The 25872-nt window shown below is 47.0% G+C and overlaps 1 protein-coding gene across 2 annotated transcripts in view; it reads right to left on the bottom strand.

Annotated features, from left to right (window-relative positions):
- Window positions 1–25188, bottom strand: part of LOC139232661 (zinc finger CW-type PWWP domain protein 1-like) — a 102993-nt gene extending 77805 nt beyond the window's left edge. The window contains exons 1-6 of one of the 2 annotated variants that reach the window (XM_070863121.1): window positions 24865–25188; window positions 22162–22245; window positions 12109–12231; window positions 10038–10100; window positions 6028–6371; window positions 3563–3641 (exon numbers count right to left, since the gene is read on the bottom strand). In XM_070863121.1, the coding sequence (XP_070719222.1) occupies window positions 3563–3641; window positions 6028–6371; window positions 10038–10100; window positions 12109–12172 (550 nt within the window). In that variant the 5' untranslated portion in view covers window positions 12173–12231; window positions 22162–22245; window positions 24865–25188. The remainder of the gene's footprint in view (window positions 1–3562; window positions 3642–6027; window positions 6372–10037; window positions 10101–12108; window positions 12232–22161; window positions 22246–24864) is intronic. The other variant, XM_070863120.1, reaches the window with a different exon arrangement.
- Between the last annotated feature and the right edge of the window lie 684 nt (window positions 25189–25872).

Below are 25872 nucleotides of genomic sequence, written 5' to 3'. Positions count from 1 at the left end.
GTCTGGGATCATACACAAAGAACGGTTGCTTGGTTGAGGTACTGCAGGGCTGCCGCACCTGTGAAAACCAAACCCCAGCATGACTCAGCATTTTTAGGCGGGGAGAACTTTTTTGAAAATACTTTTTTGGAAAAAAAAAGTATGGAATAAGGAAAATCATATCAAGCTCCCTCCTCAAGAAGGAAGGATATATCGGCCTTGGAGGGGGCTGCAGCGCAGATTCACCAAAATGATACCTGGTGCTAAAAGGGTTAAATTACAAGGGACAAGTCGCACAGACTAAGCTTGTTTTCCCTCGAGTATAGAAGATTAAGTGATGATCTAATCGAGGTGTTTAAGATGATTAAAGGATTTGATAGGGTAGAGAGAAACTATTTCCTCTGGTGGGGGGAGTTCAGAACAAGGGGGCATTAACCTTGAAATTAGAGCCAGGCCGTTCAGGGATGATGTCAGGAAGCACTTCTTCACACAAAGGGCAGTGGGAATCTGGAACTCTCTTCCCCAAAAAGTTGACGCTGGAAGTCAATTAAAAATTTCAAAGCTAAGATTGATAGGCTTTTTTTGGGCAAGGGTATTAAGGGTTACGGAACCAAGGTGGGTTGGATGGGGTTAGGATACAGATCAGCTATGATCTAATTGTACGGTGGAACAGACTCGAGGGGCTGAATGGCCTCCTCCTGTTCCTATAACATCACCACGGTTCGAGCTTCCTGCTCACTGCCTCCCCGCCATTTCAATTGCCTCCTCCCCCTGAAGGCGCTGACTCTCGGCGGGGCGCCTTGGGCTCCTGCTGCCCTGCTTCCGGGACCTCGCCCAAGAGCCCATATTTGACTATGGGCGGCATCACAAAGCTGTCGCTGCTGTGGGGGGGGGGGGGGCGGTCAACTGACCATTTCTAAACTGAGATTGACAGACTTTTGTCAGGCATGGGTATTAAGGGTTGCTGAACTGAGGCAGGTAGATGGAGTTAAGATGCAGAACAGACATTTTTTGAGCGACAGGGAGTAAAGGGTTATGGGGAGCGGGCAGGGAAGTGGAGCTGAGTCCATGATCAGATCAGCCATGATCTTATTGAATGGTGGAGCAGGCTCGAGAGGCCAAATGGCTTACTCCTGCTTCTATTTCTTATATTCTAATTGTATGGCGGAACAGGCTCGAGGGACTGAATGGCTTCCTCCTATTCCTATGTTCTACAATTCCCCTATCTTAGATTCCATTCTATTCATTTAATCTCCTGAAGATAAATGAAGCAAAAATGATGCAAGGTTTATTTGTCCTCACATATGCACTATTCAATCGCGCTCTAAGAGAGTGAGAAGTGTGATTAGAAAGAAAGACAGACTTGGATTTATATAGCACCTTTCACAACCACCGGATGTCTCAAAACGCTTTATAGCCAATGAAGTACTTTTGGAGTGTAGTCACTGTTGTAGTGTAGGAAAAATTTGGAGAAATTTCCTGACTCAAAAGGTTGTTGGTGCCTGGAATACTTTGTCACCCAGCATGGGGGGGGGGGGGCGCAGAGATCACAGCATCTTTTAAAGGAAAACTGGATCAATATTTGAGGCAAAGGAAGTACAGGGCTACGGGGAGACAGCAGATCCGTACAATTAGTTTAGGAATGCTCTAACAAAAAGCCATCACAAGCTTGGCCTCCAATGCTATTACCGGGAGCCTGTTCCACATGTACTGTGTTAAAGACTGGCTTCCCAAGATAGCACACAGTGTTCCAAATGCGGCCGCATCAACTATTTCTACTTGGTTAGAATAAATTGCCTCGACTTACTGTCAAATGCTCAAGGAATACGCCCAGTATTTTCATAGACTTTGCTGATAACAGCTTCAGATTCACATGTAACTTTCAGTAAGTGATCAATAATTAACCCAAAGTCCTTTCCATTTATGCTAATGGACAGTCTTTCATTGTATACATACATTCCCGCACCTTATTTTATCTGTATTAAAATCCATCAGTTATATCTTAGCTGGTCTCTTTGAATAGTGTTTAACTCACCTGAATTAAAAATGTATTTAAAATGTAACAGTTACCACCACTCCCAACTTTGCCGACAATGGCCCAAACCTCCGCAGGCCTTCTGACGCATCACGGGAGGACCCTGTTTGTGGATGAGTCTCTGCCCCGCCCCAAACATGATTGCCTGTGTCAGAGGGGTGTAGCCAAATGAGGGGGCTCCCAGGCCAAGGTGTTTCCTCAGCCCTGGCCTGAGAATCGGCCAGCAGGCTGGTATGTCAATTGACACCTACCTATGGGTTCAGATCTAGGACCTGCCCTGGACCCTCAAAGGTTTCAAAAACTGTTATAAAGGGATCCAGTAGAGGTTCTCTTTCCACTCGCCTCGAGCAACTAGCCAGTGCTGCATTTTCTTCCCTCTCCCCCTCCTTGTGGTGGGCCCCTAAGATGGGCACATATGGTGCAGGCGTCCACTGTTGATAATCTAATGAAAGACTTGCATTTATATAGCGCCTTTCACCACCACTGGATGTCTCAAAGCTCTTTACAGCCAATTAAGTACTTTTGGAGTGTAGCCACTGTTGTAATGTAGGAAACACGGCAGCCAATTTGCGCACAGCAAGCTCCCATAAACAGCAATGTGATAATGACCAGATCATCTGTTTTAGTGATGTTGGTTGAGGGATAAATATTGGCCCAGGACACCAGGGATAACTCCCCTGCTCTTCTTCGAAATAGTGGCTGTGGGATCTTTTACATCCACCTGAGAGAGCAGACGGGGCCTCGGTTTAACATCTCATTCGAAAGACGGCACCTCCGACAGTGCAGCGCTCCCTCAGTACTACCCCTCCGACAGTGCGGCGACCCTCAGTACTGCCCCTCCGACAGTGCGGCGCTCCCTCAGTACTGCCCCTCCGACAGTGCGGCGCTCCCTCAGTACTGCCCCTTCGACAGTGCGGCGCTCCCGCAGTACTGCCCCTCCTACAGTGCGGCGCTCCTGCAGTACTGCCCCTCCGACAGTGCGGCGCTCCCTCAGTACGGCCCCTCCGACAGTGCGGCGCTCCCTCAGTACTGCCCCTCCCTCAGTACTGCCCTTCTGACAGTGCAGCACTCCCAGTACTGGCACTGGGAGTGTCGGCCTAGATTTTTGTGCTCAAGTCCCTGGAGTGGGACTCGAACCCACAACCTTCTGACTCAGAGGCGAGAGTGCTGCCCACTGAGTCACAGCTGACATGAGGGAATCTCTCAACCCCAGAAAGCTCAGCAAGGTGTGGGAGCTGAGGTTTGGAGCATACACGCTTACGCTAAGATGTCACAGATACTTGTCTGCAACGTGCTTTGGCGGTGCTTGGGTGGCTACTGCATATAACAGACCTCTATCGTTAAACAGGCAGTGGCGGCATCTTTCAAGTCATGCTGCTGGCAAAATGCCTCACTTACTGGCAGTGCAAATTAGGATTTCAGGCGTATGCTGTCCACAATCTACCCACCGCCAACTGAGTAACTGTTACTGGGAGGGCTGACTAACAATCACAGCACAGTGCGCCGCAAGACTGAACAGAATCCTAATCATACGTCTAGGTACAATACCTATGCATTCCTCCAGAGACTTGTCTATGACAGACTGGAAGAGCTTTTCATACTGACTGTCACTGAGTGTTGGAATCTCCTGAAAAGATAAGCGAAGGTAACAGTTTAAAAAAAATAGAATCAAAAAGATTAAAATTCCACAGGTTTGCAGGTAATTATTACCCAGTTGCTATGCAAGAAATCATGACCATTAAATTGTGTCGTGCAGTGTAAGTGAACAAACGTTTAATACTTAGATATGAAATTCTTCTGTCTGCTATTTTTAAACAGATGTTAACTACTTGTTTTAAACAGGCCGTTAAAACAGCAGATAAAGGAATTTCATAAAACAGGTTAAGTGTTCATACACCTTTATTGCATTGAGTAATTCCAAAGATTTTACTCCTTGGATTTTGAAGACTTGATCCTCTCTCCCTGTCTCTACTCTTCCACCATCCACTCACACACTAAGGGTCCGAAATTGCCACTTTACTTAAGGCCTGTTATCACCGGAAATCGGCGGCTTTTCGTGTAATAGCCGCTATTATCCAAATTCCACTCCTGCAGTACCCCGGCGGTGACCCGCTCCCCACCTACCTCTCCGCTACTGTCGATCCGTTCTAAGTGCGTCATTAGAGTGCGCACTGCCGATGATCCCCCCCCCCCCGCCCCCCGAGAAAATTTTCTGCTCCTGTTGGGCAGTGTCAAAAGCTGTTTTTTTCAGGCTGTGGCCTTCTGAAATTGCGGTGCGGCTCCAATTAAAGGGGAGGACGCACTGCCGCTGCCGCCATTTTTTTTTTGTTGGGCCGACAATTATGCCCCCCCCCCCCCCGGGTTCGGCCTCTTGGGTGACAGGCTGCTGGCCTGGCCGAAACCCTAGCTGGTGGCCCAGTGGACCGAACTTTAAAATTCGCAAAGGCTCTCCCCTGTCAGTGAAGGGGAATGCCGTGGTGACGCAATGCTGTGATGACTGACAGCGGCGGACACACCACCCCCCGCGCCACCCCCCCCGCCCCCGCAAACTTCCGCCCCTCTAGCATGCTCAGTGCCACATACCCGACCCCAATGTGAGCGACTTTCCGACCACCCGAAAATAAAAAGCCAAAGAGCGGAATTTCGCTCAAGAGGCCACCTCAAGAACCACAGCGGTAAAAACACTAGAAACAGGGTGCCCTGTTTCCAGCGGTGGCCAATTTCGGCCCCGAAATCTCTGTCATTAAAGGGGAAGGGCCAAGCTGCCAACTCTGCGGGGGAGAAACGGGACCCTACCTGGGCTATCGGGGAGCAGGGTGCCGTGGCATCAGCCCGGCATCACAAGTGGGGTGTCAGGCTGCAAGATCATGGCACGGACCCCGCGAGCCGCCATGAAGAAGACTGTGAGGCGGCCATTTTTTTTCTTCCAATTTCCCACCTCCCCGTTAAATTTCGCCCCGCGAGCGGCCTACAGCCAAGCGCCATCTGAAGCTGTCGCTGGCATAACTTCTGGGGGGAGGCGCTACTGAATTTTCACTCCAGGGAAAAAAAATGGGTCGCTGTGCACAGTGATGACGCCGTCATCGCCAGAGCAGCAGAGCGGGCCGCTAGCGGTTACCGCCACCACTAAATGCCCACGGGAGTCGTTAGTGGTGCCGCGCCCGGGAGAGAAGTCGTTTGCACCCCGAATTTCTTCCCCCACATTTATTATATCAATCTCGGCCTTTCTGCATGACACCAAATCTAGTCTTCCTTTCTTACACTTAAACATGTGAAATCGGTTGCCAACCCTACAACATTGCCTTGGAGTCACCAGGAATTAACGATTACTGTCCTGAACACTGCTGCGAACAACCTGAGAGAGAGAAATCATAGGGGCATATATCGGAAGGTGTGAATAAAGGTTCTTTGACTGACAGTCAAGAATCATCCAACTGAGTGACAGTCTTGTTTGCTTTCCAACTGGCGCTGGGAAAGCAGCACGCCGCGAGGAAGGACATGTCGGGCGACCAGTAACGGGAGCGTGGGGGCAGGAGGTCGTGTGATGAAACCTCTCGGAATACGTCCAACCCGAGTGGGCAACCCTAAATGGATGCAATCTGGGATTACCCACGCTGGCCTCGAAGCCACTACACCTGAGACTGAGTTGCGCACAATTAGTGACAAACTCATTTGTATGAAATTCCTCTCCTAACTGTAGTGCAAACAGATTCCTAGCTCCGTTAAGAGAGCAGGATATGAACTCATTAAACACTCACATGCCGAGACTGCAAGGTCTTCTCACTTCCCCCACCCCTCCAGAGTAGGTTTGATACCTTTTTTTTTTTTACTTTGCCCATCAGAGGTTTTGGCATTTCCTTTAACTAAACGTCCCACAGGCTAGGATTATGTTAATTTTCTAACTTAAACCCTGACATTCTTAATTCAGGATGTGTTAAGGAAGTATCTGTATTCATCTCGACATGTTTTTTTAATCTAGCCAGAAATGCAGGTGGCTTATTCCAGAACCACACCTTATTCGTTTTAGCCGTGCCTCCGACGCACTTGGTTTTGCGTTTAACCTTCTCTTCATTGCTCTTACTGCTGACTTTTCCTGGTTTGCCCACGCAGCCTCCATCGGGACAAGTCTTGGCCTGTTTCTTGTCCAGCACAGCTATCTTTTTCTTCAGTGCAAAGCTTGGCTGGCCCTTCCGTTCCACATCTGAGCCCATGCCGTCCGTGCTGTCTCCATTCTGACCCTCGATGGCGGCAGGGGAATTCTCACATAGCACCTCTTTCTTCTTCTTCAGCTTCAGGAGGTTGTCCTTCCCGCCGGGAGCTGCGATGTCGGCGCCCATCTTCACGTTCCTCTCGATACCTGAATATTTAAAGATCTTTCGTGACAAGGCACTTTTATTTGCCCTACGCTCTTTCTTAAACAATTCTGTACGGCGGAAATAGTGCTGCGCTCTTGCCGCCCCGAAGGCCCCGCTGCGCGTGGATACAAGCAGCGCACAGGTTCACACGTAGCACTCCCCGCGGGGCTGTGCTCCTGATCGGAAACAGCTCCGTTTGGGATGGCACGACACAGAAAGCAAGCTCTTCCCCCCCACAACAAACGTGGAGGAAAATTGGAAGGTTAGAAATAAAAAAGAAACTGAAATGGGAGTGGATGGGGGTGAAATTGGGCTCGGGCGGGGGTCGAAAAACAGGCGTGGGACGCCCGATATTACCTCTGGATTGAGTCCTAGGACCTGACCTGGACCCCCAAAGTTTTAGAAAACCTTGGCGGTTCTATTTGCCCTCTCCTTGAGCAATTAGCCTCCCCCCGCCTCCTTGTGGCAGGCATCTAAGATGGGCACAAGAGCGTAACCGTGTTAATAAAAAACAAACTGACAATTTCATGTAGCCCTAGCGCACAGATGAAGTGTTCACCTCATATGATGAATTTAATTTTTGCACTGAAGAATTGAGGTAACAATACTCACTCTTTATCAAAAGGAAATAAACAAGCAGGTGAAAATATAAAAAATAAATTGTCCTATGAGGAGAGATTGAGCAGACTGGGCCTATGTTCTCTAGAGTTTAGAAGAATGAGAGGTGATCTAATTGAAACAGCCAAAATTCTTACAGGGGTTGACAGGGTAGATGCAGGGAGGATGTTTCCCCCGGGCTGGGGAGTCTAGAACCAGGGGTCACAGTCTCAGGATAATGGGTCAGCCATTTAGGACTGAGATGAGGAGAAATTTCTTCTCTCAGAGGGTGGTGAATCTTTGGAATTCTCTGCTCCAGAGGGCTGTGGAGGCTCAGTCGTTGAGTATATTCAAGACCGAGATCAATAGATTTTTGGATATTACGGGAATCAAGGGATATGGGGATCGGGCAGGAAAGTGGAGTTGAGGCAGAAGATCAACCATGATCTTATTGAATGGCGGAGCAGGCTCGAGGGGCCGAATGGCCTACTCCTGCTCCTAATTCTTATGTTCTTATAAGGGATTTATTCTTTGGAACTGAGAAGTTTCAGATAAGGTACAGATAGAGATTTGCTCTGTAAATGTGTATGCCCAGTTTTATGCCTTCTTTGCAAAGTAACTTTCTTTGTTTTTCTTCTTTATATTTGAGAGTTTGAGATGGGGCGATCTAGACAAGTAGGGCTGCAGATTGTTTATGGGGCATGAGATTTTATTTAAGAACATAAGAAATAGGAGCAGGAGTCGGTCATTTGGCCCCTCGAGCCTGCTCTGCCATTCAATAAGATTATGGCTGATCATCGACCTCAGCTCCACTTCCCCGCCTGCTCCCCATAACCCTTGACTCCCTTATTTTTCAAAAATCTGTCTGTCTCCACCTTCAATATATTCAATTAAAGCTTTTGTTTTGCGGATATACAAAACACTTGGGAATACTGAACACTTACTTAGGAATTATAAGATCGAAATGGTGCAGTCTCAGAGACTGGACATGTCGAGGTTTTGCTGTACTTTTCAAGTCCCTACTGAGTGTTGTCTGGGGTAATGTGCCTCTCCCCCACAACCAACTCCTGAAGGCACTGACCGGGAAATTTGTCACAGGCGCTGGTGCAAAACAGGTGGTATTGGATCGTCCGTCCACTACACACAGTGCCTAATAATTCAGTTCCACTGACTGCACTGCAGCTGAATATCATTTCGCCCCAGCGCCCGAGGCAGATTTCTAGGCCATTGACTCTTGCCGGGGTATAGCTCCACAGGCGATGGCAGCACATGTTCCTCACCCACATGCGAATGGGCGTAAACACTGGGCGGGGGGGAAATTCAGTTGGATAGCGCCCCTCCGCTAAAGAATTTGCAGCCGCGAGCGCCGGCATTAGCACCGGTTGTCAAATTCAGCGTGCCGGTACCAGGGGAGTACGCTAAGGAGTATCGCCTGGGAGCGTAGCTCTGGTGTGCAACGCTCCCCGTATCGACACGGGTGGAAAATTTGGTTTGCCCTGTACCCGTAGCGCCTCGCCAGAGAAAGTTGCCGTGCAGCGCTGTCCTGAGGTGCTAAGGGAAGGAATGACTGCATGAGGTTAAGTGTGATTGATAAAAATAATTTTTGCGATTTAACTTTATTTGGGGTGAGTAATGTATCGGGAATGTTTTTTGTTCCGATTCTTTTATTTGCAGGGAGGTCTCGCTTAGGGTGCTACGAAGCCGGCTCTTTAGCACGGGATATTCTCACCCGGCCTAGTGCACCAAGAGAAGTGTGGAACGCTTCCCTTAGTGTTCCGCTCCACTGTCAGGACGCAACCACTGAATTTTGTGGCTGCCGTCGCTAACCATTTTCCGGCACTAAATTTAGCCACCGCCTGACATTAGCGCCTTACGAACCCTCCAACCGAATTTCTAGCCCTGGGTGTCATTGGGCTATTTGCCCACAGGTGCATCACAGCCAAGCCTGGTGCAGTCCTCATCCTCACACACACTTTCCAGGGTCACTTGATAGCAATCCAAGAGTGAGAACTAGGCCAGGGTGCTCAGGCCAATTGTATCGGCACCAACCAGCTGAGGTCACCTAACACAGACCAGGAACTTAACGTCGACCTTCTGGTCTGCTACACAAGACAGTATCTTCACCCATTAAGCCATCGAGTCGAAAAGTACTTCTTCAAAAGTAGCTTTTCCTCGCTCCTTTTCTGCACATTCATCTTAAGACACAAACGGTAGCTATTCCCCGCAAGGAGAGTATTAGCCATGCCATCAGTGACACTTTCCAACATGGACAGAGGAGCCACAGACTGCGTGTGTCTTGTGTGTGTGTGTATGTGTGTGTGTCACTGCCCACCCAGTCCAAAAAAGGTACAACTCCTAGCAGCCATCTCAACAGCAGCACTGGCAGGGATCGGGACACCACGAGGGGAACGTCACGTCACACAGGGTTGAGGGAACCGAAAGCAGGAAAGGAAAATACATTTCACAACAGGGCACACGAATAAAGTGAAAACAATGTCCTTGGAATAGTGCTGTGTACAAACTTTCATTTGAAATTCCTTGGCTCGTAATTTTAAACGAAATATTAAACCATTTAAAATAAAGGGATTTTTTTCTTCTAATCGTTCTGGGATGTGGGCGTCACTGGCAAGGCCGACATTTATTGCCCATCCCTAATTGAGAAGGTGGTGTGAGCCGCCTTCTTGAACCGCTGCAGTCCCGTGCGGTGAAAGTGCTCCCACAGTGCTGTTAGGGAGGGAGTCCCAGGATTTTGACCCAGCGCCGCTGAAGGAACAGCCGATATATTTCCAAATCAGGGTGGTGTGTGTAACTTGGAGGGGAACTTGGAGGCGGTGGTGTTCCCACGCGCCTGCTGCCCTTGTTCTTCTAGGTTAATGACTGTTAATGGCGGTGAAAAAGAATTTAATACAAATGTGGCAGTGTAATTTCAACAGCTATACCTGAAATATGTTACAGGTCTATTCAGGCATAGTTCTTGGTCAGAGTGTGACAATATCAAAGAAAAGCCCGTTTTTCCCAGCAAATATGGAGGTGTTTGGCACCTCCATGTGAGGTACCTGTATACAACTTACCGTTACTTGCTGCAGACATCTCAATCTCATCAGAATTATCAGCACAGCAGAGTTTCCTCAGCTCTAGAGAGAGACAAGTACAGTCAATTAAAAGCTCATTTTTTTAAAGCGGTGTGTTGCCTTATTGTGTAATACCATAGGCACCTTATTGTGTACAGTGGGTGTTGCAGTAGGACCTGTATGGCAGCAGCAGTGTGATACCACTTTTTCACAAGACTACTTTCAACTATTGCAAGATAGGCCAGAGATTCCACTGCCACTGCTGCTCTCGCTATCTGATTAACACAGAGAAGAAAATCAACCACATTACTGCTACAGTTAAACCGAGTCACTGGGCTGGAAATTAGGTTGACGGTTTTTTGAACTGTTATTGTCGGGCGGTGGATAAATTTAGTGCCGGGAAATGGTTTGGGTCGGCTGCCAAAACATTCAGCAGCTGTGCCCTGACAGTGGAGGGGAACACGAAGGGAAGTGTTCTCTCAGGACTCTAGGCCGGGTGAGCAACTGAATATCTGGAGCTAAAGAGCCGGCTTCGTAGCGCCCTAAGAGGGGCCTTCCTGCAACAACAAGAAAATCGCAACAGAAAACATTCCCTGTACACTACTCACTCCAAATAAAGTCAAATCGCAAAAAGAAAAACCATCAATCACACTTAGCTCACGCAGTCATCCCTTCCCTCACCGCCACCGGGACAGCTCTGTGCGCTCGCTCTTCGCGCCAGCTTTCTCCGGCGGGCTCACTACGGGGCGCCAAGGGTTCAGCGTAAAACAAATATTGAAAGCGGGTCGATACCGCGAGCGGCGTACACCGGCGCGATGCTCCCGGCACACTGAAATTGCCGAGCGGCGCAAATGCCGGCGCTTGCGGCAGCAATCCCTTTACCGCAGCCCCCCCACCCCCACCCCGGTCCGACCCTCGCGAGGGGCAGTATCCCAGCGAAGTTCCAGCCCAGTCAAATAAAAACCTTCTACACTTTATTTTCTTCAATGAAGTACAATTGATTTTCTATACAACGGCAGCAATGGGAAGAAGTGTTCTGCTTGCTCCGCGTAATATCTTTTTTGAATGCGTTTTATGATTTTGTTCGGAGTACCGACAAGAGGAATTCTCTGTGAGCGTGCTTACAATATCACTACACATAGCAAGCTATCGGCACTGGGCTAGAAATGTATCTGGGGAGGTGCCACAAAAGCAGGCAGTATTGGATCAGCCACCCGTTATACGCAGCGCCTGACATTCAGTTCCATTGACTCCGTTGAGACCAGAATTGGGTCGGGATTCAGATTTTTACCACTTTAGCTTCCCACCCACCCCCAGCCCGCCTGTTATTTTTAGAGAAAGGAAGACTTACATTTATATAGCGCCTTTCACGACCACCGGACACCTCAAAGCCATTGAAGTACTTTTGCCGTGTAGTCACTGTTGTAACGTGGGAAACGCAGCAGACAATTTGTGCACAGCAAGCTCCCACAGACAGTAATGTGATAATGATCAGATAATCTGTTTTTGTTATGTTGATTGAGGGATAAATATTGGCCCCAGGACACTGGGGATAACTCCCCTGCTCTTCCTCGAAATAGTGCCATGGGATCTTTTACGTCCACCTGAGAGAGCAGACGGGGCATCAGTTTAGCGTCTCATCCGAAAGACGGCACCTCCGACAGTGCGGCGCTCCCTCAGCACTGCCCCTCCGACAGTGCGGCACTCCCTCAGCACTGCACTGGGAGTGTCGACCAGGATTTTCGTGCTCAAGTCCAGGAATGGGATTTGGACCCACGACCTTCTGACTCAGAAGCGAGAGAGTGCTGCCCACTGAGCCACAGCTGGCATTCAGTTCCATTGGCTTTAGATTAAAATTCCCTCCCAGTTCTCAGATTGTCCCACTGCAGCACTCCTGAGTTGAGGAACTCGGTGGAGTGGGCGACTGAACCCGAATTGCTCCACTCCATGGAACCAACGCCGCAGCACCGCCCTATTTGTTTTGAATCTTTACTAGACTGGCATTTTTATTCAACGACGCAATGTACAACTTTTCAATGCACACGATCAAAAGTTATTAGCACAACCGCACCTTCGAAGTCTTTCATGGTCCTCTCTCTGCACCTCAGCTCTCTGAACAGTTTAATTTGGTTCATGTGAGGTTCACAATTATTATCTGGTAAACACTGGTCTTCTTCCGTCACACGCTCTGTCCCTGTGGGTAAAGAGGAACGGAAATCTAAAAGAATGTCCTTCACTTAGTATGATTTTCTTACATACTTTAAAGAACTATTTTGACAATCCCATGTTCATAATTTTAAACTGTCAATATACAGCTGCTGTTCTAATTTTTTATCCCCCATTTTCTCTTTCCGGCTCTATTTTATAGTTTAGTCTTTCATCTTTTTTTCGTTCAGCTACTTCATAACAACTTGCATTTATAATCGCACCTTTAAGGTAGTAAAACATAATAGTGCTTCGCAGGAGCGTTATCAAACTAAATTTGACACTGAGCCACATAGGAGATCTTAGGACAGGCGAGGTAGGTTTTAAGGAACGTCTTAAAGAGAGAGGCGGAGAGGTTTATGGAGGGAGTTCCAGAGCTTGGGGTCCAGGCAGCTGAAGGCACATCCACCAATGGCGGAGCAATTAAAATCGGGGCTGCTCAAGAGGCCATAATCGGAGGAGCGCAGAGATCTCAGGGTGGAGGAGGAAAGGTTGTAAGGCTGGAGGAGGTTCCTTCTGAACATCCTCTCAGACTAAACTTAAAATTACCTGGCGTCCAACTGTTTTAATCCTAAATACTAATTACATTATATACGAGGAGATCTGCCATGGTGTTGCTGAAAGTGAGCGAGGTTACGCTGTTTTATAATAGGGGTGTTTATCCTTTGGGCGGGCCACATTGTCCGCATGCCCGACACAAGACTCCCAAAGCAAGCACTCTACTCGGAACTCCTACACGGCAAACGATCCCCAGGTGGGCAGAGGAAACGTTTCAAGGACACCCTCAAAGCCTCCCTGATAAAATGCAACATCCCCACCGACACCTGGGAGTCCCTGGCCAGAGACCCGCCCTAAGTGGAGGAAGAGCATCCGGGAGGGCGCTGAGCACCTCGAGTCTCGTCGCCGAGAGCATGCAGAGAACAAGCGCAGGCAGCGGAAGGAGCGTGCGGCAAACCAGACTCCCCACCCACCCTTTCCTTCAACCACTGTCTGTTCCACCTGTGACAGAGACTGTAATTCCCGTATTGGACTGTTCAGCCACCTGAGAATTCACTTTTAGAGTGGAAGCAAGTCTTCCTCGACGTCAAGAAACTGCCTATGATGATGATGATGATGATTATGTTTATGCAACATAGGGGATAACATCAGTGCCATTGATTTACAGTGACTGAGAAAGTCAAATAACATTTGCATTAAATGGTATTCCAGGTTTCTTACTGGTACTTTGGGGATTTGCATCCATAATTGTGTCCATTATTCTGCAAAAACCATAAACGAATGGCCTTTATTTTATACATAGATTCCTTAATTATGTATTTAATTTTTAACTCTTACTAGTTTAAAGCTGGGCAAACACAAGCTGGTATGCAAGATGTACCAGCTGGAGTTAGAGATCTCGGCCCCAAAATACCTGAGCTCTGTTCTGCTGTCGACATTTAGGACCGAGATGCGGAGGAACTTCTTCACCCAGAGAGTGGTGAACCTGTGGAATTCTCTACCACAGAAAGTTGTTGAGGCCAATTCACTAAATATATTCAAAAAGGAGTTAGATGAGGTCCTTACTGCTAGGGGGATCAAGGGGTATGGCGAGAAAGCAGGAATGAGGTACTGAAGTTGAATGTTCAGCCATGAACTCATTGAATGGCGGTGCAGGCTAGAAGGGCCGAATGGCCTACTCCTGCACCTATTTTCTATGTTTCTATGACAGATCTGACCCACAACCTGCTCTAGTCCCAGGCCGGAGAACCACCCCCCCCCGGCCCCAACCCTTGCAAGGATGTGGCAGTGGCACATACCCCAATCCGCCCTTGTAAAGCAGGGCGCTCCACTCCACAGCCACTGCACTTGAGGTCGCCCAAGGCCCAATAGAATCAGAGGCAAGGGTGCTGATGTTTCCTGGGCACACTGCACACACTCAGACTGAAGGACCTGCCTTTAGCTGCCAGACTCCGGGCAAAAATATCCGGTCCAAGTTTAGGGGCTGGTTTTTCAGTTCTGCTCATTTCAGGCCTGTGAAGTTTGCGCCCGGGAACAGTTTGTGGCTCAGTCAGCAAAATTCATCAGCTGGGCCCTGAGTGTGGAGTGGAGCGCTAAGGGAGGGAGGTTACACACCTCTCTTAAGGCGCTAGGCCAGCTGAGCAACTAAAAATCCCGAGCTGAACATAGAAACATAGAAAACAGGTGCAGGAGTAGGCCATTCGGCCCTTCGAGCCTGCACCCCCATTCAACAAAATCATGGCTGATCATTCACCACAGTACCACCTTCCTGCTTTCTCTTCAGCCGGCCTGGGAGAGAGGCCTGGGGGCTGAAAACATTCCCAATAAATAACGCACGCCACCGCAACATAATTTTTTTTTAAATCATAAAATAAAAAACAATCACATTTACCAGAGGTCGACATTACTTAGCTCACTGCGACCGTTACAGGTTGGACAGCAGCTTTCATAGGCAGTCCCAGCACGGCGTTCTACGGAGCGCTACGGATCAGGCAGCAGCCAGAAATTGAGCCGGTGTCGCAACCAGGCTCACCTCTTTCAAAAGCGGCACCAAAAGTCCCGGAAGTGCTTACCGCCGCCATTGCCACCTCTCCAGGGCATTAACAGGGGCAACAGGAGACCGAAAATCCAGCCCTAGGCTTTTGGGAGCAACTGAGACCTTCAAGGAAGATTTATTCCCATTATAATGGTGAAATGTTTCTTATGGGGCTTTTCCATTATAAATATTGACACAGGAACTAAGGTTTGTGGCTTGGATGTTCACACAAACATCTAATATATAGACAACTGCAGCAGTTTCTCAATTATTAATTTATAATGCCACAATATTCCTCAATAAATACAAGATAACTCAAAACATTTCCTAAATATTAGATTATGTGAACGTTGGTGAGATAGTTACAATAAAAAAGTTTCATTAAGGGGGCACAATGCACTGAAGCAGCAGTGTGCGGCAGTGCGGAATGCAAGCTTTTCTCTTTGCCAATTTTCTCACTCGCTTCTCGCCTTAAAATGTTGACAGATCCACAGGAGCCAGTCAGCCTCGGTGGCTATAATTCACACATGAGCCTTGAAATTGAGTATCAGGCGGCTATTCTTTTGTGGCGAGCATCACAGCAGACCCTGATCCTACCGTACTCAAAATATCCACACCCGCACACTTCCAGCTTGGCTGGAAAGGGATCAGGTGTGGGATAGCTGGCTACTTTTCCTCCCACGGGGGACCCTGAATTGTTCAGCACACCCTCTTGCCGCTCCAGCTGAGATAGGTGACAGATCAACAGCAATAGATTGCATTTATATAGCGCCTTTAACGTCCCAAGGCATTACTGGAGTGAAGTCAAGACATAAAAACTGGCACTGTGCCGCATAAGGGCTGGTGACTAAAAGCTTGGTCAAAGGTGTAGGTTTTAAGGAGTATCCCAAAGGAGGAGGGAATTCCAGAGCTTAGTTCTGACACAGCTGAAGGCGCGGCCACCAAAGGTGGACCGAAGGAAGTGTAAACCAGTAACCTTATGGTTTGCGACGTTCAGCTATTCACTGAGCCACTGGGAAAGCAGAATGTAGGACAGATGTTCCACACAACTGAATTCCTGGCCTCAGCCATGCTGTGCGTAGAGACAGCGGAGGCAGGGGGTGCTGGGGCAGGGGTTGCAATTCAGCTTTGGCGGTAGAGAAAATCGGAGCAATGAGTTTGTTGTAAGCTGTATGTCCCTCGCTAGCTCACTCAGAAGTACTCGTGGAAGCACAGAGGCGCGTGGACTGCCTGCCCTCCCTCTCACCTGCATGTTGTGCATTGTCCGCAGAGGCTATGGGAACTGGGAGAAAATTGAAGGATGTGGGCTAAACTTTCGCCTTCATTTTCGGGGGTTTACTCGACGGTGCAACTGTTTTTTTGACGCAAAACCGCCCGGCGAAAGTTTCCTCTTTTTATTTTTTAAAGAGTTCCGCCCACATTTTGAAAAGGCCGGCGGGGAGCAAACCGCCCGCGTGCACCACCGAGAAAACCGCCAGAATCGAAGTACGGCCTCAGCGGAGGACCCGTACACACCGCCATGGAAACTGCCCACGAAAAGCTGCCTGAAACAGAGCGGCCGGTGATTACACTGCAAAGAAAGGCAAGTTCGTTTTTTATAATTATTATTAAAATTCTAAAACAGCGATTACATTAAAAAATGTCTTGAGAATGTTTCAGAATTTTTGTTTAAGTGAAAAAGTATTTTTTGAGTTTTCCCCCCTCCCTAGGCCCAATCGCAGCCTCGGACTAAATTTTTAAAAACATTTTAAGAACCGCCTGTTCTCGCTACTTTCGGCTGTAACTGCCCAGAAACCGCCGAGAATCTTAGTGTAAGAACCATTTTCTCGCCGTCGGGTTTAATTACCTAATTAGTGGAAACTTTCGCCGGTGTTAACTGATGAAGCTTAGCGGCATTTTCTGGGCGGCAATCGGGCGGTGAGGGCCTTGTGGAAAGTCTACCCCTCAGAAAAACTAAAATGAGTAAGGCGATATGATTGCAGTATTTGCTGAATACTGTGATGACTATTACTGAGATGCTTATTACACTGTATGTGCTACATTGACTACCCCTAAGGTTTATTACGATTTTAAATGTTGTAATTATTGTAACTAGCATTTGTTACACATTATTAAATGGTGCCATGATCAAGGAGGCACCAGATAAGATAGTGTGGAAAAATGTAGGGCACAGTTGATTAGTTATTTGAGGGAGTTGGTGTCGGGTGGCTGTTAGTTCGTGGGACCAGTCTTTTTTGGTCCTGTACTTTTCAAAATCACAACTAGCCATTATGCTATCTGAGCTATTTAGTACACTACACATTATAATGCTATAGTTGAAGTATTTTTCACACTATAATGTAATGACAGTTGTCCATCACAATAACACCTAATACTAAAGTCAAGGTAATGCGACACTAAGAACGATAATGCTATACCTCGTACTTGCAAAATGGTAGTTGTTTCTTTGCACTCAAGAGCTGTGCTATTTTTTACAAAGCACTATAAGGTGAGGGTATTTATCACAGTAAGCACCAATATTCGCCCTAATTGTATTTGGGTGTGGCTGCACAGCCTATTCAGTTTTGCACATGTGCGAAATTTAACACTGAAAAAGCCGGGATGCGCGGGACTGGCAGAGTGCTGGGTGGCCACACAGCTCGGAGGGAATGTTGCAAAGCACTGTAATTAGCACTAAGTACTATATTGTTTGAGATAAAAACTTTATGCGATATTGCTAGTTAGATCTTTCATCGCACTAGGAGTTATTTTTAAAAAATTTGTTCCTGGGATGTGGGCGTCACTGGCAAGGCCAGCATTTATTGCCGGTCCCTAATCGCCCTTAAGTGGTGAGCTTCCGCCTTCTTGAACCGCTCGAGTTCTTGTGTACTTCCACAGTACTGACATTGTCGCAGCGGTTCAGTACAACTGAATGGCTTGCGGAAAGAGCATGCGGCAAACCAGTCCCACCCACCCTTTCCCTCAACGACTATCTGTCCCACCAGTGACAAAGTCTGTGGCTCTCGTATTGGACTGTTCACCCACCAAAGAATGCACTTCAGGAGTGGAAGCAAGTCTTCCTCGATTTCGAAGGACTGCCTATAATGTTGATGGCTTGCTAGGTCATTTCAGATGGCAGTTAAGAGTCAACCACATTGCTGTGGGTCTGGAGTAAGGACAGCAGGTATCCTCCCCTAAAGGACGTAATGAACCAGTTGGGTGGTTACAACAATCCAGTAGCTTCATGAGTGTAACGTATGCACCTGTGAGCATGCTCACAGGTTGGTAGAGCTGTTGTTGTGCCTTTCAGTTCTGCGCGGAGGGATTTCCTGTACGGGCTGCTCCTGCACACCCTCAACCTTGCCATCCGGACACACCATGACATACCATCTTGCCGTCCGGAGGAGGCGGGGGTCCCCAATGGAGTGCACTCTACGCGGGAGTCCTCCCACTATTTATCGGGGACTTGGCCTGGAGGGTGGTGCACGGAGCAGTCCCATGAAATAAATTTTTAAGTCGGTTCACGGACTCCCAGGCCGCCTGCAATTTCTGCGGTATGGAAGAGTCCGTGTTCCATGTTTTTATGGAGTGTGCGAGGTTGCAGCCCCTGTTCCATTATTTAAAGGGGCTGCTCTTTAATTTCTGGTTGCACTTCAGTCCCACACTCGTGATCTTTGGGCACCCTGTGCGAAGGGGAGCGGGTAGGTCCGAGGGCCTCCTCGTAGGACTGCTCCTGGGCACGGCCAAGGGTGCCATCAGCCGGTCCAGGCAGCGGGCGGTCGAGGGAGTCGTTCAGCCTGACTGCCTGCCTCTCTTCCGCGCCTACATCCGGGCCAGGGTGTCCTTAGAGATGGAGCACGCGGTGTCCACCGGTACGCTCGCGGCCTTCCGCGAGAGGTGGGCACCGGAGGGACTGGAGTGCATTGTCACCCCCGGCAACCAAATTTTAATTCGATTTTATATGTTTTAAAGTTTAATTTGTTTTAATTGCCGGGTTTTTAGTGTCCCCCTCCCCTTTTATAGGGGGCACTTGTAAAAATTTATGATTTTATTGCCCAAAAAAAAAAATCACAAAAAAAAAGTCAAAATAAAATCAAACAAAAAAGGGTAGAGCTGTTGTTGTGCCTTTCAGTTCTGCGCGGAGGGATTTCCTGTACGGGCTGCTCCTGCACACCTTCAACCTTGCCATCCTCGTCTGCCGTCCGGACACACCATGGCGTACCATCTTGCCATCCGAAGGAGGCGGGGGTCCCTGATGGAGTGCACTCTACGCGGGAGTCCTCCCACTATTTATCGGGGACTTGGCCTGGAGGGTGGTGCACGGAGCAGTCCCGTGCAACAAATTTTTAAGCGGTTCACGTGCTCCCAGGCCGCCTGCAATTTCTGCGGTCTGGAGGAGTCCATGTTCCACGTCTTTACTGAATGTGTGAGGTTGCAGCCCCTGTGCCACTATTTAAAGGGGCTGCTACTGAAATTCTGGTTGCACTTCAGTCCCACACTCCTGATCTTTGGGCACCCTGTGCGGAGAGGAACGGGTAGGTCCGAGGGCCTCCTCGTAGGACTGCTCCTGGGCACGGCCAAGGGTGCCTTCAGCCGGTCCAGGAGGTCGTTCAACCTGACTGCCTGCCTCTCTTCCGCGCCTACATCCGGGCCAGGGTGTCCCTGGAGATGGAGCACGCGGTGTCCACCGGTACGCTCGCGGCCTTCCGCGAGAGGTTGGCGCCGGAGGGACTGGAGTGCATCATCACCCCCAGTAACCAAATTTTAATTTGATTTTATGTTTTAAAGTTTAATTTGTTTTAATTGCCGGGTTTTAGTGTCCCCCTCCCCTTTTATAGGGGGCACTTGTAAATTATATGATTTTAATGCCCCAACAAAATCCCAAAAAAAAGCAAAAAAAAAGAGGGCAGTTAAAAGTATCTGGGGTGTTCCCCAGATCAGGGGGCACTCGATCTAATGTTTATTTTGTTCCCCCCTCAAAAGTGGTAGAGCTGTTGAGTTGGGAGTGGCTTAGCCAGTCACGTGATGTTCACAAGATTCAATAAAACCCCGGCCAGTTGGGTTCAGGGGATCCACGATGAGGCAGGTGGTTGTGAGCCTGGTGGATGAACTGGTAATGTGTCGTGTGAGTGTTAAACCTTTTGCTAATAAACCAACTAGCTCTTAATAGCAATGTGTTGCAATGAATTCTTAAACAAAGAACCCATGAAGCAAATATATTAAATGGTCACCATTACTAAGACTAGCTTTCTATTTCAGATTTATTTAATGAACTGAATTTACATTCCCCAGCTGCCGTGGTGGGATTTGAACTCATGCCGCCAGATTATTAGACTAAGCCTCTGGATTACCAGGCCAGTAACTTAACCACAGTAACTACCCTATCTGAACTTGTCTGCGGAGGAGGGAGAACCTGAAGTGAGACCCAGCAGAGAACACGAAGAGGCCCGCGCTCTCCACAGTCCATCTGCAACAAGCGGCAAAATTTACCCCGGAACTGAAAGAAAGGACTTGCATTTATATAGCACCTTTCACGCCCTCAGGATAAGCACATGAGGAAGAAAGGAATAGAAGGAGGTGAAAGAAAGACTTGCATTTCTATAGCGCCTTTCACGACAACCGGAGATCCCAAACACTTTACAGCCAACAAAGTACTTTTGGAGTGTAGTCACTGTTATAGTGCGCGAAACGCGGCAGCCAATTTGCGCACAGAAAGCTCCCACAAACAGCAATTGATTTTGACCAAATTATAAATTTTTTTGTTATGTTGATTGAGGGATAAATATTGGCCCCAGGACACTGGAGAGAATTTCCCCCTGCTCTTCTTCGAAATAATGTCATGGAATCTTTTACGGGGCTTCAGTTTAACATCTCATCCGAAAGACGGCACCTACAACAGAGCAGCACTGCACTGGGAGTGTCAGCCTAGATTGTGGGCTCTGGAGTGGGACCTGAACCCACGACCTTCTGACTCAGAGGTGAGACTGTTACTCACTGAGCCACGGCTGGCGTGGTGACGGACGTAGATGAAGAGGGGTGGGAGGAGGCTCGTGTGGAGCAAAAACACCGGCATAGACCATTTGGGACGACTGTGCTATAAATACTTTGTAACTTGCAATATTATGTGCTATATTGCTGGAGCTGGAGTATTTTCCACAGTGAGCATTTACAATGCTGTTTTCAAGTCATTTTCTACAGCATGTATGATTTTTGAGACATGCATTTACACAAATGCTATATTAACTGTATTTATTATCATAGGAACTGTATTTAAGGTATATTACTCTGATTTTGAAGAATTCCAGTTTTACCAAGACATTTTGAAAAAATTTGAGGTATTTTTCCCACCGTTTCCAGATATTTTTCTTCTGCTTTTTAAAGTAGTTCTTCCACCATTTTGAGGTGTTTATCATTATTTTACAGTTCTTACTGTTTTGAAGCCTTTGTCATACTATAGAGATAATTATCCCACTGCTTTACAGGACCTTATACCAGTTCCAAGCTATTCATTGTACTTATCCCATTGGTTTTACATAACCGTCTACATTTTTCCAAAGTATTTATCCCACTGTTTTTGAGATATTTGTGATGTACAGGTATTTATCCAACACTCTTGGATGTCCTTAGTCCTGTTTTGAGGTATTTAGCCCATTGCGTTTGATGGGTTTAGCTCACTGTTCAGGTCTTTAGCCTGTTTTGGGAGATATTTGTCACACTGTTTCTGGTGCATTTAACCCTTGTTTTAATGTATTTATCTGACTACTTTCCTGACGATCTGAGATATTTATCCCATGATTATTAGATATTTACCCCAGCTTTTGAGGTAACCCATTTTTTGAAGTATTTCCCAGTTTTTGAGGTATTGATCCTCATTTTTGGTATTTTTCACATTTTTGAGGAATATATCCCATGTTTTTAAGGTGTTTATTCCAGTTTTGAGGTATTTATTTCATTTTGAGGTATTTATTCCAGTTTTTAAGGTATTTATTCCAATCTTGAGGTATTTATTCCAGTTTTGAGGTATTTATGCCATGTTTTTATGGTATTTATTCCAGTTTTGAGGTATTTATGCCATTTTTGAGGTTTTTAAGCCCATGTTTTTTTATCCCATGATTATTAGGTATTTATCCCAGTGTTTGATTTACCCAATTTTTTTGAAGTATTTTCCAGATTTTGAGTTATTTATCCCAGTTTTTCTTTAGGTATTTATCCCTTTTTTTCCGGTATTTATCCCAGTTTTTGAGGTTTATCTCATGAAGCACGAGACTGGTCCTTACATTATACATCCGTAAGACAAAGGTTCTCTACCAACTTGCCCCCTCCACACAGTACTGCCCGCCCCCCCCCCCCCCACCGATTATCAAGATCCATGATGAAACCTTGGACAATGTGGATCACTTTCCATACCTTGGGAGCCGACTGTCAACAAGGACAGATGCCGATGACGAAGTCCAACACCGCCTTCAGTGTGCCAGTGCAGCCTTTGGTCGCCTGAGGAAAAGAGTGTTTGAAGACCAGGATCTCAAACCCAGCACCTCAAACCCAGCACCAAGCTCGTGGTCTACAGAGCAGTCGTGACAGCCACCCTCCAATATGCCTCAGAGACATGGACTATGTACAGTAGCCACCTCAAAGCACTGGAGAAGTACCACCAATGCTGCCTCTGCAAAATCCTACAAATCCATTGGTAGGCTAGGCGCACCAACATCAGTGTTCTCGCTCAGGCCAACATCCCCAGCATCGAAGCATTGACCATGCTCAACCAGCTCCAATGGACGGGCCACATTGTCCGCATGCCCGACACTAGACTCCCGAAACAAGCAGTCTACTCCGAGCTCCGAGCGAGTCCTAGGAAGGCAGAGAAAACGTTTCAAGGACACCCTCGAATCCCCACCAACACCTGGGAATCCCTGGCCCAAGGCCGCCCAAAGTAGAGGAGAAACATCCGGGAAGGTGCCGAGCACTTTGAGTCTCTTCATCGGGAGCACACGGAGGCCAAGTACAAACAGCAGAAGGAGCGTATGACAAACCAAGCACCCCACCCACCCATCCCTCCAACCACTGTCTGCCCCACCTATGACAGAGACTGTAGGTCCCGCATTGGTCTGATCAGTCCCCTTAGAACTCATTAATGTGGAAGCAAGTCATCCTCGAACCCGAGGGACTGCCTAAGAAGATTAGGTATTTACCTTGGTTTTTGAGGTAATTTAGCCCATGTTTTTGAATTATTTACCCTAGTTTGTGAGGTATTTATCCCTGTTTTTGAGATATTTATCCATGTTTGATTTATCCAATTTTTTTAAGTATTTCCCAGTTTTTGAGGTGTTTCTCCGGTGTTTTTGAGGTATTTATTCCTGTTTTTGAGATATTTATCCATGTTTGATTTATCCAATTTTTTGAAGTATTTCCCAGTTTTTGAGGTATTTCTCCCATGTTTTTGAAATATTTATCCCAGTTTTGATTTATTCCAGTTGAGGTATTTATCCCAGTGTTTTAAATATTTATCCCATATTTTTAAGGTATTTACCCATTTTGAGGTATGTATTCCAATTCTTTTGAATTATTTGCTGTGCTGCTTTTTAGGCATTTATCTCATTGTTTTGAGGTACTTGTCCAAATAAGTTCAAGGTATTTATCTCCCTGTTTCTGACATATTTATCCCATTCTTTTAGTATTTATCATGCTATTTTAAGGTAATTTTCCCACTAGAGATATTAAGTGATATTTCCAATTATTTTTCAAATATTTATCCCAATTTTACAATTATTTATCCAACTAATTTTGAAGTATTCATCCTGTTGTTTTTCAAGTATTTAATGCTGTTTTAAGGTATTTATCCCAGTTTTATCATTATTTATCCAACTATTTTATCCCACTATTTTTGAGGTAGTTATCTCCTTTTTTTGAGATATTTATCTCAATTTTTCAGAAGTATCTGTAGTTATAAACCATTTATCTTAGTTTTACTCATTATTTATCCAACCAATTTTGAAGCCATCATCCTGCTGTTTTGAGGGATTTACCGTGTTTTTAGGTGCGAAATCCCATTTTGAGATATTTATCCATCTATTTTCACTGTAATCTCTATATTGAGGTGTTTGCCAAATATTTGGAGACATTTCCCCAGTTTTTAGGTATTTAATCTCCATTTTTTTAATAATTCAGATATTTAGCCCACATTTTGATCGAATTCTATTGTTCTTTACGTACATATTCCCAACTATTTTAAACATTTATCCCACCTATTTGAACATTGATCCCACATACTTCCACATTTATTCTACTGTTTTTGAAAATTTATCCTATGTTATTGAACATTCATCCCACCTTTTACAACATTTATCCCACCTTTTTGAACATTTATCCCACTGTATTTGAACATTTATCCCACCTTTTTGAACATTTATCCCACCTTTTTGAACATTCATCCCACCTTTTACAACATTTATCCCCTTTTTCAACATTTATTCCACTGTATTTGAACATTTATCCCACCTTTTTGAACATTCATCCCATCTTTTACAACATTTATCCCACCTTTTTGAACATTCATCCCACCTTTTACAACATTTATCCCACCTTTTTGAACATTCATCCCACCTTTTACAACATTTATCCCACCTTTTTGAACATTTATCCCACTGTATTTGAACATTCATCCTACCTTTTTGAACATTTATCCCACTGTATTTGAACATTCATCCCACCTTTTACAACATTTATCCCACCTTTTTGAACATTCATCCCACCTTTTTCAACATTTATTCCACTGTATTTGAACATTTATCCCACTGTATTTGAACATTTATCCCAGTTTTTGAACAATCCTATGTCTTTGAACATATATCCCTCCCTTTTCGAACATTTATCCTGTGTTTCTGAACATTTATCACACCTTTTTCAACATTTATCCCAGTTTTTTTTTGAACATATATCGCACCTTGTTGAACATTTATCCCACCTTTCTGGCGATCTGTGATGTGTTTTAAGCATTTACCCCCACTGTCTAGTCAGCACTGGCCACACCCTGTGTGTGGCACCTTTGGCCGGCCCTGCCGTGCCGCGGGTTTTCGGGGTGTTTGCGGCAGTGCTCTGACCCAGTTGCCATACCTTTCCTGCCTTGCCCACTTTTGGACGACGCTGTTTTCCAGGTGCTCTGCAGTTGGTGGCCACGCTCGCTTCTCGGGGATTTGAGGCAAACTAATAATTAATTTCGTTATTACAATTATTTCTGGTGTTTTTTTTTCCCCTGAAAAAAGATCTTTTTTGGGTTGCTGCGTTGGTTTGGTTATTTTCTGTGTGTGTGCGTGTGGGTGTGTGGGGCGGATCTCGGTCGGAATTCCGGCGTTGATGTGGCGCCGCTCACTCGCTCGCTCGCGCGCGTGCGTTCGGCTGGAAGATCCGCCTGGCGCTCATTTGCCGCCCACCGGCTCAGCCAATCAGCGGGCGGCCGGGCTCCGTCCCGACCCCGCCCACTTGTCCCGTCTCCCCCCCCCCCCACGCCCCCTCCGACCGCGCAAGCGCACCGCGACCTCCTTCTCCGCCCCCCCCCCCCCACTTCGCGCAAGCGCACCGCTCCCTCCTTCCCCACCCCACTCCGCGCAAGCGCACCGCTCCCTCCCGGCCGCCCCCCCCCACAACCGTCCGTACGGCGAGCACTTGGTTGCTGGCGTTGCTCCCGGAACTCGAAACCCCAACCCACTTCCCCCATTTGCCCTCTTCCCCCGACACAACAAGGCCTGCTATCTTGTTGTCTATGCAGCTTGCCAATGTAAGAGGTGGAAAGCTTCCCCCCACACTTTAAAAGGGGGGCACAGCCCATAAACTGTACATTAAACACACAACAAAGCAACCATAACAAATTAAAATGTTGTTTTTAGGGGGGGAGGGGTGATGAAGCCCACCGGTGCTAGAACAACCAGGTCTACAACATGTCACCTCCCTCTAAACCTGCTGCCCGCAACAATCACACACAGTACTGAAGGACGCCATTCATAAGAACATAAGAAATAGGAGCAGGAGTCGGCCATTCGGCCCCTCGAGCCTGCTCCGCCATTCAATACGATCATGGCTGATCTGATCATTGGCTCAGCTCCACTTCCCCGCCCGCTCCCCATA

This window comes from Pristiophorus japonicus, chromosome 20 (assembly GCF_044704955.1).
Source record: "Pristiophorus japonicus isolate sPriJap1 chromosome 20, sPriJap1.hap1, whole genome shotgun sequence".
Lineage (NCBI taxonomy): Eukaryota > Metazoa > Chordata > Chondrichthyes > Pristiophoridae > Pristiophorus > Pristiophorus japonicus.
The sequence above is the reverse complement of the archived record's forward strand: the minus strand, read 5'-3'. Positions and strand labels throughout refer to the sequence as shown.